Source organism: Phragmites australis, chromosome 3, assembly GCF_958298935.1.
Source record: "Phragmites australis chromosome 3, lpPhrAust1.1, whole genome shotgun sequence".
Taxonomy (NCBI): domain Eukaryota; kingdom Viridiplantae; phylum Streptophyta; class Magnoliopsida; order Poales; family Poaceae; genus Phragmites; species Phragmites australis.
The window spans coordinates 1269242-1282524 of NC_084923.1; the positions used below are offsets into that span (position 1 = coordinate 1269242).

Below are 13283 nucleotides of genomic sequence, written 5' to 3' on the forward strand. Positions count from 1 at the left end.
GCTAAAGAGATCCATTTCCAGCATGACCCGAAACCGATCCTGACTCAACCAAAACAACGAGATTGACTAGACCTCGACCTGGCTATAAACTCGTATATAAATATTATTAAAATAATGAGGCAGCCATGCAAATACCTTTTGCTAATCTTATTCGGGCTCCACAGACTATCAGCAATCCGTGACCTCCAACCGCATTGAACCGACCTGAATTGATTTTCTCAGCTTCGTTGCTTGGTTCATCTGCTCCTTGCACGATAGCCCAGTTCCTCTGAATATGTTCTTGCTCGTCGTAACATCAGCAATAGCTAAGTTTCCGCCTTCCCTCGTCTTGTCATGCTCCACGACAAAAGAAAATGCACCGAGCTGTACCGAAAACACAGTTGAAGCCTTGCAAGAATTTTCAGCAAAGAAGTTTGAAGGATTGATGGTCTCAACCTTGAGCCATTGCGGCTTCTAGCCCCCAAGCTCCTTTGAAGATTTCTCAACTTCTGCTTCTGCTTCCTGCCCCTTGTTAGCGGTACTGGCATCCTTTTGCCGGAGATGACCGCAGACGTGGCACTGCCCACCCCTATTGAAGAACATCAGATGAATGTGCTCGTCTCTCTTGATGCCAAGAGCGTCGAGGGTGCAGCTCCCAATTGTCGCCCACGATTATACCCTGGTGGTCGTGTCGGAGCCCTCAGCTTCGATGATGTGGGTCTCGTACTGATCGAGCACATAGTCGAAGTCAATCGCAAACAGATCGATACAGCATCTGCATCCATCAGTGGCATGCGATTCGGTTAACAAATCTACGGAGATGAATAGACAGTGCGCACGTGAATTCATCACTGACGCTGTGACGCATGACAAGAGAAAAGCAAGCAGACAGACAGATCAAATACAATCCACCGAACTAGCTAGAGTAGGCGCAAAATCAGGTGCTGATTCGAATTTAATTATTATCGTGGATGGATCGATCTCATCACGTACCACAAGTGCAACAACGACATGGGCAAGTATCGTTATCGTCGTCTCAAATCTGAAAATTGATTGAGAGCTGCTGGCAACATTGCTGCAGTTAAGCACAAGAATGTGTTTCCAAATCCACAGTTACATGTTTCTTCCATGCTCATATCATACCAAGAATTAATCCTTAAAGATGCTCACTAATTTACAGGGAAAAAAAGCAACGTCATAAACAGAAGAAAACATGGTGGCCGGGGCTAATAAATGGTCGATCTGCACGTCCGCATGCAATGCATGAGAGATGGCTAGGAGGACGGATCAGATCACCGGTCGGCGGCGGCGGCGGGCCGCGGGCGGAGGATGCGGCAACGCTCGGAGACCTTCTGCTGGAGGTAGTAGGGGTGCAGCGGGTGGTCCGGAGCGAGGAACCCCCAGCGGCGCCAGTTGCCCGTGATGGTGAGCAGCCGCAGCAGCAGCTTCTCGGTCAGGTCCCCGTCCCGGTCCCGCGCCACGCACCGCGCCACCCGCTCGATCCGCCGCTTCTCCTCCGCCGACAGCGACGGCGCCGCGCGGTGATCCAACGCCGGCGACGTCTGCATGAATCGGTTGGGCGAGAGGAGATGGAACGGAATGGGAGGAGCGAGTCGTCGGGGTTTGGAGCTGCGCGTGTGCTTGAGATTTTGTAGCCATTTTATAGCGCACGGGGAGGGGAGGGCAGCCTCTAAAAAAAAAAAAAAAGAGGGGAGGACAGGTGGCTCCACTAGAGAACATTCATTTTCATCAAGATTCATGTCGGAGGTACTTAAAAAAATTCTAAAATAGATAAAAAAATTTAATTAATATATAAGTATTAGATGAGAAAATTAGATGATCAAAGTCCGAAAGAGACCGTGCTGCGGGTGTATAAGAATACGGGGAGCTGTATTTCCCTTTAGCCTATGCATGGGATGAAAACGGAACGGGAAAATCCCGTTCTGTCCCGATGTCGTATTCCGTTTTTCTCAGTCTGTTTTCGTTTTTTCCCGTTTCCGTCTATCCTATTTTCGTTTCTGTCTGGCTGAGAAAATGTGAAAGTGAAAACGGCAGGGGATTTTCTCGACTGTTTTCTTCCGTTTTCACCCTTACGCTCACTTATGTCTTTGGTTGAGACTTATCATTTATGTTTATTATATGCTCGAGTATCGAGTTAAGATTTATGTGATTCTTTTTTAGAGGGGTACAAAATATGACGTACATAACCCACTTACATCACACTCACGCCTAACACACGCACACACGTGCATGTCCTAAGTATACACGTTACAGATGTATTCTCGTTAAACAGGCACGTGTGTGCATACCTCTAACTACTCAGGAAAAAACCCCGATGAGACTCGCGGGTCGATCCTAGGGATCGAACCCACGATTGGTCGTCCCTGTCAGTCTGCCACTGGGAGCGAACCAACCGAGCTACTGCTCGGTCCTAAGGTTTATGTTGTTGTATCTTCATATCTTGTATTGTTTGAGTCAAATATTAATAAAAAATGATATGTCATGTGAATCGAAAAATCATATGATATATTTTTTACTTTAATGCGACTTACTGATTGGATTGGTTCATTAAATTTATTAATTCAGTGTTATCTGAAGATAATGTTAAACTTATACATGTTGACATGTCTTGATGGTTCTGTAGGTCAGTGTTTCTATTTTGTGTTTTCGAATCCCGACTGATACCGGTATTTTCCCGATCGGATTGGTTTGTTTTCGACCCTCCGATTATGTCCAATCGTTTTTGTTTTTTCCGGTTCTCGCCTATCTCGTTTTCGTTTCCGTCCGATAGAGAAAATATAAAAATAAAAACGGTTAGAGAGTTTTTCTGACTGTTTTTGTCCGTTTTCATCCCTATGTATGAATAGATAGAGCGGTAGAGGTGTGGGACCATACAGAAGAGAGCGTGCTAATTGTTTTATATTTATTCGTGGGGAGATCGAATGATAGGAGCCGTATGATCTGACATCTGTGGCAGCCGAGATCCACTTGGACACGCGCGTTTGTGTTGGACATGAGCCGTCGCATGCAAAATTTTAGGCTCTGGCTGTGGCCCGTTAGATCAAACGGCCCATACAAATCCACGTCGGTATGCTCGATCGAACTAACGACGGTAGGGGCTGTGCGGTGGTTCGTGGTCGGGCTCGCAGCAGGGAAGCAAATTCTATTAGTTTTTCTCTGTGATAATATATATATTCTCTTATTGTCTCTCCTCTTCAATCTAATCGTTAGATTAGAGGATATGTAATTGAATCAAAATCTCATTGAGATCTTTTATAGAACCGGTCTATAGAATTTACTAGTCTATAGAATTTGTTTCCCGAAGCAAACCAGGTAGGGCGGAGGCTGTGACTGATGCCCGCGGCTCGCCGCCGCCTCCTCTCACTGTAGCTACGCCGCCTTCCCGAACAAGAGTTTGTCGCAGGCAGAAAGGATCGCACTCATAAGTAGCCCAAATCTTTGCCCGGATTCGGAATGGAATGGCGGGGCTGTTTGGATTGAGCTCACGCACGCCCGGCCAATCGCTGACTCGCCCAAGAACTGACGAACGATTTCGCCGTCACGTGGCATGGGCAAACCAAAGTTTTAGATGGCCACGCGTGGGCGCAAAAATGAACGTGCAACTCAACGTTGACTTGGGCAAGCCAATATTTTAACACTCAGCCAAATAGCTGTCCACACCTGTCAATGCCCATGTTTTGGCGGAGCGGCTGCGGGCGTCCAACCAAACATGCCCGCCACAAAGAAGACCGCGGCTGCAGCCTCTTGCCCACGGAGACAGCACAACTTTTGTACTGGGTGTTCATGGCTGGATTTAACTCGTGGTGAAAGCATGTAGTTATGCACGTAGATAAACTCCGCTCTGGGGCATCAAGATGGCAAAAATGGTGACACACTCTGCATTCCCGTGATGAGAAGATGTGCCAATTGCATTACAAGGTTGTCTAATGGACAATTTTTCTACCTTGCCCAAAGATCATGGATCATGTTCTAGGCAGGTGATCAGATCACAGGCACCAGCACCAGCAGGAGAATGAGGAAGGCATATGCCCGGTTTTTCGGATCTGCGCCGCCGCCTCTTCTGTTCTTACTGCTGCTTGGTTCCTCCTTACCTCAGCTGCCACCCTCTTCGCCTCTGCTCTGTGGCTTACTGCCGCCAGCTTGTTAGCGAGCCTGTCCTGCTCGCGCGCCTGTTTCCGTTCTATCTTGGCCTGAATTCAGAGGAAGGTTCCATCAGATACTGCAAACTGAGTTTCTATTCAATTCTCTTGAATCAATGTATCAAGTTCATGAGCTTATGTTCTTTCCTATCCAGAAGAAGACAATGGAAGTGCCAATGATACTGAAATACATTGGGCACTAGGCAGCCTAACTATTCCTTCCAAATACAACATTAAGTAACTGGAGCTGGAGAAATCAGGTATTTCTGTAGCTTCCAATTTATCTAATCACAGAAAAGTCATATTTTGCTTGGAGTGATGATGCTTTCTTGTGCTTTACTAATTATTTAAAACTAGAAAACTGCATACATAGGCTTCAAGTGAAAAGTATCTATGGTTTTCTAGTACTAAATCATGCAATAAGTAGCAGAAAATTAGAAGGTTTACTTCGATCCTCTTCATTTCAGCTTCAATTTTCGCTTTCTGGTGATTTCCCCAAGCTTGGATCTTTACTTCCTCCCTCTGAAACCTACATAAGTTGAAGATTGGATAAACAATGAATTATGAACCTCTATAAATTTGCAATCTTCAATTTCACCTAGCTTGGAATCCATAGAATCTGCAGTTCTAACCACCACTGATGTGAAGACTAATTTTGCTATTATTGTGTTAGTGTACTTTTTCATGCCCTTTGTGGCCAGCATTTCTGTATCGCATGCAAATCTTCTGTGTGTTCTAGAAATAAATGGTACTCTGAAGATGATCAGATTATGGCATTACAATTATTCAGTTAGTGTAGTACCCATCAACATTTAGCACAAGGATCAATATATACCTCGCGTGATACTTTGCCTTCTCTGTCTCCTGCCAATCTGCAGCTTGAATCTCCCTGTCGATATCGACAGACTTATCCGCTGTAGTATTCGTGAAATTTGCAGCAGCTTTCTCTTCCTTGCTTGCCCATGCGGCTATAGTAGTCTTACCTAGCCTTTGGCCAAGATCAATAATTTCCTGTCTGGTATTCATTTGTAGCTCCTCCTCAGACATCTCCTCGTGAGAGTCAATTTTGCTGATACTGAATTCTACAGCACGTTGTGGAGTTGGTATCCGTGAGGAAGTTGGACTAGATGCAATTATAGGAGTCCCAGTCCGAGAAGGCTCCTGGCTGGCGATTGGAGTCATTTCTGTTCCCATGTCTCTCATCGAGACGGACCTAACGACGGGTGCTGCTTCGTCAACTATTGAAGCACTTTGTGCAGGTTTAAATGATCCAGACTGAGTGAGACCTGCAAATAGAGCATAGCGAGAATTTTCATCAAAAGTGCACTGGAATTTACAAATATGCCTATAATATAGAAACACACCGACAAGACTTTACTCTGTAAAATATCTGTAAACTTGACATACTTAAATTGTAGCAGCTAGGAACTAAAATATAGAATGATGCAGTATGCCTGAAATATATCCTGGTCTGAAAGAGCATTTATGCTAGTAGTCATTTTTCCAGAAAATATATAAGTAAAGCATTTAGTTAGTGGGCAGATTTACCTAAATTAACCTATCATATTTATGCATTTATAAAAGTGAAGGGGTGGTAAATGAATTACAGGCTACTTTTTATGAGCCGAAGAGGCAGCCATGATGAAAAGAACAGCTGAACATCGAAGTCAGACTTTTCTGCACAAGCAACTTATGATGTTACACTTTACTCGTCCACAATTCACCCCGCACCAACACTTCAAATTTGCCAACCAAACATTCTAAATAATCCTTAGCTCAGCCTTGCATGCTACATTATAAACAACCACTCTAGTTGAACATCCAAAGTGCAGACACATATAGGCTGAAATCCCAATCACACCAACCTGAAATATGGCTCTCACAAGTCACAAGTAAATAAGGCAACATCTATCACAGCATTATCATTTTTCAGGGCGCAGTCTATCACAACTATATGTTGAAACTTGAAACCATAAATAAATAAATAAAAACTGTAGCATGCCTAAGTTTTTGCTTACCATCTGAATTCTTAATCAAGAATGCAGTGTTGTTGGGCAGCTCAGCGACCACCTTAGCAACGGCGGTTGGGCGGCCTCCATGCTCAGGAAATGCCAATGCCGACTTCCTCGGCGCAATGCCAGTGGCACCCCCTGAGCGGCCAGTACGGTTCGGGCTGGAAATCCACTTCTCGGCGTCGTCCCACTTCGACGGCGTTGGCCGAGAGAACGGTGGCAGCAATGCAGCCACCGGTGCCGACCTCTTCACCGTCGGCGGCCCCGACGAGCTGCTCTCGGAGTCGAAGCTGTCGTCGTCTGGAGCTCGGTTTCTTGATCTGTTGCCACTGTTGCTAGACATCTCGGTAGAGGTGGAGCATTCCAAGCTTCCTGTCGACGCAACCAGTATCAAAGAATCAGTGTTCGGCAAATGGTGGTAGCACCGTGCGACAGTTTGATGATTAATTAGGCAGTGGACTTAAGACTTACTCCGATCGTCAAGCTCGCCGGAGTCGTTGGCCTCCGGTGATGTATCCTTGCTGCTGCGCTGATGTTTTTCTAGCCCCCGGAGCATCGCTCGTAGCTTAGCCGGGGAGAATCCGCCCGACTGGAGCAAAGTGGGAGTAGAAATAATTCAGTAAGGATGCAAGAAGGTTTTAATGTAGCGGACGGAGAATCCAAATGGTGGAATGGAGCAAATGAGGCAAGTTCAGCCAACAATTTGCCAAATTTGAACAGAACAACCCTCGAATCACACCGGAACGGACAAAAAGATCCCAGATTTTTAGTGAAGTGTGCGCCAAAATGGCCGACCCATCCCAATCCCATCTTTACCACCGCCAGCATTGAAAGCTACGGCGCCACCGAAATAACCTTCCCCGAATTCAAGAAGAACAGTGACCGAGAAGCATCAAGTTGCAGGGCAACAGCTGCAACTTTTCAGCGAAATGCGTGTCGAATTTATCCACACAAATACCAAAGCGCCAGTCGAATTCGAAAGAACGGAAGAGAAGAAAAAAAGCACTGCAAGGAATCTGTCGAAACAGCAAAAATCTTGAACTATCATCGAGTTCAGCAACGACAGGCGTGCCTTTTTCTTTACAAGAACTATAATTATTAAAAAATCAAACCTCGAGAAGCAGAAACAGTACGGAAAGGCTCAACCTTTTGTCAAACAACATCACGAATCCAAGACGAGTAAGAAGGCGCGAAACTTAACAAATCCACACGAGATCATCGGTGCCGATGCCAAGCTCACTCAGTCTTGCAAGCACCCAACACGATATCAAAACGAGCACCCAGGCAAGATCCAAGAAATGGGGCACTCAGAAAGCAAATTCAGACGGGGATCGCGGCGAGATGGGGACCTGACGAGGGAACGGCTCGTGGATGCGCTCGTAGTCCATCAATGGCGGGCTCTGAATCGGTGGAGTGGGAGTTGGGGAGGTTGGATGAGGAGGAGGAGAGGAGAAGGCCGCCGAGACAGGGAGCTTAAGTGGAGATTGGGAGGTCGTGGACTTGCGATTTCGTGATGTCTAATTGCATTTTCTAGTATTATAGTGGTAGCGCGCTTAGTGGCGGTGGGATTAATAATGCTCATTTGGAAGATTAGCGGCAGGAGTCTGTGCGTTAGCAATTGCAAGTTGAGACTTGGTTAGATCCTTTCCCATGTTTCGTGAATAATTCTTTGTTTGTTCTAACGTGTTCGGATGGGTGCATAAATTCGGTTCTTTTCACGGATTCAGTAAAATCTAAAATTATTTTCACTGGTTTTATAGAATTCAGTTGTTTATCCAGATTAGAATCAAAGTTTGGATTAGATTTATATAACAAGGAAAATGGTATTCCTTTATACTGCCTAGTGCCCTATTGTACTACTAAACTTTGTACGTAGCTGATCGGCGCCCTGTTGTACTAGTACTAAACTTTGTCAGGTGATCCACTGATCCTCTAAAATTTGCGTCCGCGAGGTCCTGTTTGGAACAAGGAATATATGGAAAGGTGAAAAACGCAATAATATAGAGTAAAAATGAAAAACTACAGGAATCTAAAACACAAGAATAAAAAGTTTGAGTTGTTTGAATCCTAAGATTTTTTTAATTTTCACAAGTAGCATGCTGCTTTCTTTTCTTTCTTCTTCGTACACGCTGCCTCGGGCATACACGAAGGAAAGAAAACCAAAAGATCGGAGTGCATTTTTGGTTTCGCGTGAAATGAGCATCCCACTATAGTAAAACAGAGGAAAACAATCAATACTTTCTGCGCTCCAAACGCTCAGTTAACTTCCTTTCTCCGTTTCTTGATTCTTAAGATTTTCCTTTAAAAATCCTTGGATCCAAACAATGCCTCGATGCGATGTTTTGATGTAGGGAAGCGGAGAGTCCTCTAATGCTGTGTTTATAGATAGCAGTTACTTCTTATTATTATGGTATACAGAGAAAAAGAACTTTATCCAAGATAAAATTAATATAGAGAGAAATCTTGCTTTAAGTAGAGGATAATTTTAGAGGTAGCTTTTAAAAAAGAGAAATAAAAATAGATCTAAACATTATAAGATATGAGAAATTAGTAATAGACTATTTTAAAAATATATTAAGAAAAATAAGAAATAGCAACTAAAGATAACTACAGTAGATACTCTGATGTGATCACTAATCTCGAGCTGTTCACCTTTGCCACTGCACCAAGCAAACGCAGCAGATTACGTGCGCCGCGGTCCGCACGCAGCAGATGATCTGAAGCCCAGCAAGTCGACTTCTCTGCTGCTGTCTGCTGCTACTGGCATTCCTGGTTCGCCAAAATTCGACTCGTTCAAATTTCCTTCTCTTTTGCCGAAACTTACTGCTCCCTCTGTTTTCATTTATTTGACAACTTTGATCATGACACAAAAACCAAAACAATCATTGTTTTTACATGGAGTGATCAAAATACCTCTGATTAAAAAAAAATTGTCAAAAGTTGAAGCTGATGAAAATTATTCGTTCTGTGCTAAAAATAGATCTTGTTGTGGTACTCTGATGCTACGTTAGGCTGTCCTAGAATGTTCTAGTCTTCATCATGAGCCTTCACAAAAAAAATAAAATCTCCTTCTATATCTTTTTTCTTAATCAGTGGCATTAGATTTTTCTATCTATGTACTGTATGGTATAGTAGTTTGGACTCACACAAGTGAATAGAGAAGGATAAAAATAGAAATAAAATCTCATAAAACGTAGACGTGATAAGTATTTGCAAAAAAAAAAAAAAATTGTCAAAGTTGTCTAAATAACGCAAACGGAGGAAGTAGTACTGCTTTTCAAGGCCACTCCTTCATGGACCATGGTGCAGGCTGCAGAAAAAATATTTGTGTTAAAATAAGATCAGAAGAAATTACTTACCCAACCAAATGAGCACAATCTGACTCTGATCATGGGCCAAAGGCTAATCAAACAAATTCCTCGTCCGTTTAACAGAGGAAAACTTGGACAGGTGGGCAAAATATTTGTGTCAGGGTTGGGCAGGTGGTGAACTGACGAAGACGTGACAGGAGGACCAGAGGCACAGTAGTAGTGTATCGGAATCTAGTTTTTTAATTTGAAATTTATAATTATTTTTTAATATCTAAATAGATTTAAATAGAAAAATGTTCAATTAAAATGTTATAGGCATCGTCGATACGTACAATTTTTATATAAAGATTATCTATATTTAAGATTATATAAAAAATTATTAATTTTTATTTAAATATTAACTGCGGGATATATGATATATTGGCACACAAAATGCCAACAGACCCTAGTGCCCACTAATACTTGTTATGTATGTCACGCACTGATATGTATCAATTTCTATCAATATCGGATTTTAGATATTATTTTTATAATTTTCTAATAAAATAATTTATTTCAAAAAAATCGTCGGAATCAGTCATTTTGAGCCTGGTTCTTGCTTTCTTTGGTCCAGTAGCAGTGTATCACACCCGATGCAGGCAAATGTTTAATTTTTTTGCCTCTTGCTTGTGAGTGTCTTCAGAAAAAATTATCGCGAAGTGCGTTCATGTCAGATCTAGTAAGAAACGCGGGGGTTTCCTTGAATTCACGTAGGAATTGCCCAGCTCTGAAAATTATCTCCAGATGTTTGGACTTTGGAGTGCATGTAGTATATGTATCAGCAATGTAGTAGTATTACTTTCTGTACAAAATGGAAAGGAAACAAGAGCTCAGGGAACACGGGCCGGCACTATCCTGGACTGCTGATAGTCAAAAGACATGCCATTTCCAGAAGTTCAGCTCTCTCTCTCCGTGCCCACGAGCGGGGCTAGACGCTATGTCTCATCGGGACTTGCTCTAAATAATAATTTCGTTGCCTCTCACATATGAGGTCATGAGAGAAATATGATGTATCTGTCGTCAGCGAAGTTTTGGTTAATTCTGTCGATTTTTTTAGGACATAATTTTCGAAAATTATGTGTATTTGTAGATCTAGATATGTATGTGGAGTGTGAATACGTGTGTTAGATAAGAGATGTGTATACATATATGAACAGATAGTACAATTATACTTAGTAGAGAGCTATAAAAAAAAAGCTCTCTCTCCTTTTGAGTTTGGACAACAGCAAGGATACATGCATGCAAACACAACCTAAACAAGCATAATCTGCTCCGACAAAGATACCCAACTTGCATTTCTTCTTATCGCTCTTATCCCTCTCTTGCAGATCGATGATTAGTGGGGTTAGGTTCATGTAATGATATGCTACTCTATGCATACGACTTTGACCAACAGTGTGGCATGACTTGCTCATGCAATCATGTCAACAATCTATCAGCGTGTAGATTATATTATAGCTTTGCCTGGCTGCTCGATTAGAGAAAGCGTAATTGTTGCAATCCACTTCGTTGGCCCATAAACCGATCGAAATCAGTATCCAATCTGGGGTCAGTAGTCAGTGCTGCTCCTGTGCTCCATCAATCAAGGAAGCTAAAGAACATGGTTAATGAGGCCATGCGCCACCGGCTACGAGACCTAATCTAAGATTGATCCATGCCGACCAAATTCAAAATGTAAAGGGACCGAAGGGAGTAGCAACTAATTTCAGAAGATGGGCTAGTACTTACTGACGAAGGCCGACCGCTATCGCCATTCTTGCAAACGCATGGCTCCAAATTTTGGGAGCTCGAAGCATTTCTTGACAGTGATCTCGCAACTGCCCCCAGATTATTTTCGTGCATTTGTCTCTTTCTGCTATGCATGGTTTTCTTAGTTTGGTGGACAGTACTGTACTGTGGTCTCTCAGGATCGGATCAACACCCTGATTCGACGTTTGATTCCTCTAATTTACAGGCGGAGCGAGCGTGGATCATCTTTCAAGCAAGCAAGGCCACAATGTAATGCAGTTTGGTGAGTGAGTCGTACGACAACACGCGTCCATCGCATGTACAATACAACTGCACAATGTACCATTGCACATGGGCTGCGGATACTGGATTTCGAGAGATTCCGCGTTTCTTCAGTGGATAACTTGATAGGTTCTCTGTATATTATCTACATAATAGATGAAATATTATGATGGATTTAACCTTAGATTTCTAGGTGCCTATTTCGCTGGTCCTTTCCCCGGGGAGGTGGGGACCGGCAGCCTCTGAATCTGTCCGCGCACGAGCGCGTGCATGGACACCGACTCATCATCCTTCCGGCCGGGCCCGTCGTGGCAATCATTTCGCCCTCATGATTGATGCCGGCACCAGAGCGAGCACTGATGATACGTTTTCTGTTTGTCAAATCCTTGCCAGTGAACTGCATCTCGTTGGGACTCGTAGCTGGCATTCTGAAGTGATGTCACTGTGCCGTGAAAACTGTATAGTTTGATTTGCATGTACCGACGAGCTCACAAATACTCGCCCAACGCAAGTTACGACACGCACCGGCGTAGGGACGGCAGTTGGGTTGGACATGAATAAGAATGGAGTAAATTTTACAAAACTACGTCTATTTTAATAAAATTATCGTAATACTATAAATTTAAATAATAGTTTTATAAAACTATAAATTTAATATCAATTTTATCAAAAAAAAACTACATATATTTTGATAAAATTATTGTAAGTTGTAGACTTAAGCAACAATTTCACAAAATTACAGGTTTAATACCGATTTTATCGTAAAACTATATATTCTAGAAACGTTGTTCCTAACTTGTTACCATGACGATCGGACTCTGCTTGTAGTCTCATAGCAGCTACTAGCTCATGAAACAGACTATGTGACTACAAGCTGGGCTTATTCGTAAGGTTAATAAGTCTGCGATAAAATCTATAATTTTACAGTAAAATCGACGATATATTTGTAGTTTTGTGAAATTATTGCTTAAATATGTAATTTTACGATTTACGATAATTTTACCAAAGTACTTGTAGTTTAATAAGCTTTTGGACGGTTCGTTTCATGAGCTAACAGCTACGGTGAGACTGCAAGCAGCGCTCGATCGTCATGGTAATTAAGTTGTTTTAGAATCTGTAGTTTTACGATAAAATTAATGTTAAATTTGTAATTTTATAAAATTATTGTTTAAATATAGAGTTTTGCGATAATTTAAAAAAAATCTATAATTTTACGATAAAATTAGTACTAAATCTGCAATTTTAAAAACTATTATTTAATCTATAGCTTTGCGATAATTTTATTAAAGTATATGTAGTTTTGCGAATAATAAGCAACCTCTGAACAGGCTGATCTGGTACATGCTGTTAATTTGATTGATACATTGAACTGGTGCGTGCTTTATCTTGTTTGATAAACCCATCTGTTCCTTTCACATACAGTGCGCTAAACTTTCAGTTCAGATGGGGGATTTCTTTTCTCCGGCCTTCGAATTTCCTGACAAGCGATGCCATTCCTTCTCAGTTCGCTGCATGATTAGTGCTTTGACTATACCTCCGATAGTGTTGGAACTTCCAAGTATGAAGAACAACTCAATTCTAAAGATGTTAAAGTGCCCCAATACCTTCCAGGACCATCAGAGTTTGTCAAGCATCAATTTAGGCTTTCTACATACAGAAGATCGTGTTTCAGTGAGTGCGCGCTGGGTCCAGCATATTCGAATCGGGAGGAGAAATGAAGTAATTTACCTACCAATCCAAAGGGGTTGTATCTTATCCCCGAACAACAATCA

The 13283-nt window shown here is 42.4% G+C and overlaps 2 protein-coding genes across 2 annotated transcripts; both read right to left on the reverse strand.

The window, feature by feature from the left end:
- Nucleotides 1-1271: 1271 nt before the first annotated feature.
- Nucleotides 1272-1547, reverse strand: LOC133910855 (uncharacterized). Its single transcript, XM_062353094.1, has one exon. It carries the CDS (start codon nt 1545-1547, stop codon nt 1272-1274), a length of 276 nt encoding a protein of 91 aa, XP_062209078.1.
- Nucleotides 1548-3850: 2303 nt separating this feature from the next.
- Nucleotides 3851-7784, reverse strand: LOC133911435 (uncharacterized). Its single transcript, XM_062353676.1, has 6 exons — nt 7501-7784; nt 6623-6740; nt 6158-6523; nt 4975-5425; nt 4587-4668; nt 3851-4190 (listed from the first exon to the last, which is right to left on the reverse strand). The coding sequence occupies exons 1-6, from the start codon at nt 7537-7539 to the stop codon at nt 3987-3989; spliced, it is 1260 nt and encodes a 419-aa protein (XP_062209660.1). The 5' UTR covers nt 7540-7784; the 3' UTR covers nt 3851-3986.
- Nucleotides 7785-13283: the final 5499 nt, after the last annotated feature.

Coding starts and splice junctions, on each gene's coding strand:
- LOC133910855 (XM_062353094.1), bottom strand. CDS start 1,547: ATGCAGACGTCGCCGGCGTTGGATCACCGCGCGGCGCCGTCGCTGTCG.
- LOC133911435 (XM_062353676.1), bottom strand. CDS start 7,539: ATGGACTACGAGCGCATCCACGAGCCGTTCCCTCGTCAG. Junction 6,741..7,500: donor ACGAGCCGTTCCCTCGTCAG/GTCCCCATCTCG, acceptor ACTTTGCTCCAG/TCGGGCGGATTCTCCCCGGC. Junction 6,524..6,622: donor CGGCGAGCTTGACGATCGGA/GTAAGTCTTAAG, acceptor TTGCGTCGACAG/GAAGCTTGGAATGCTCCACC.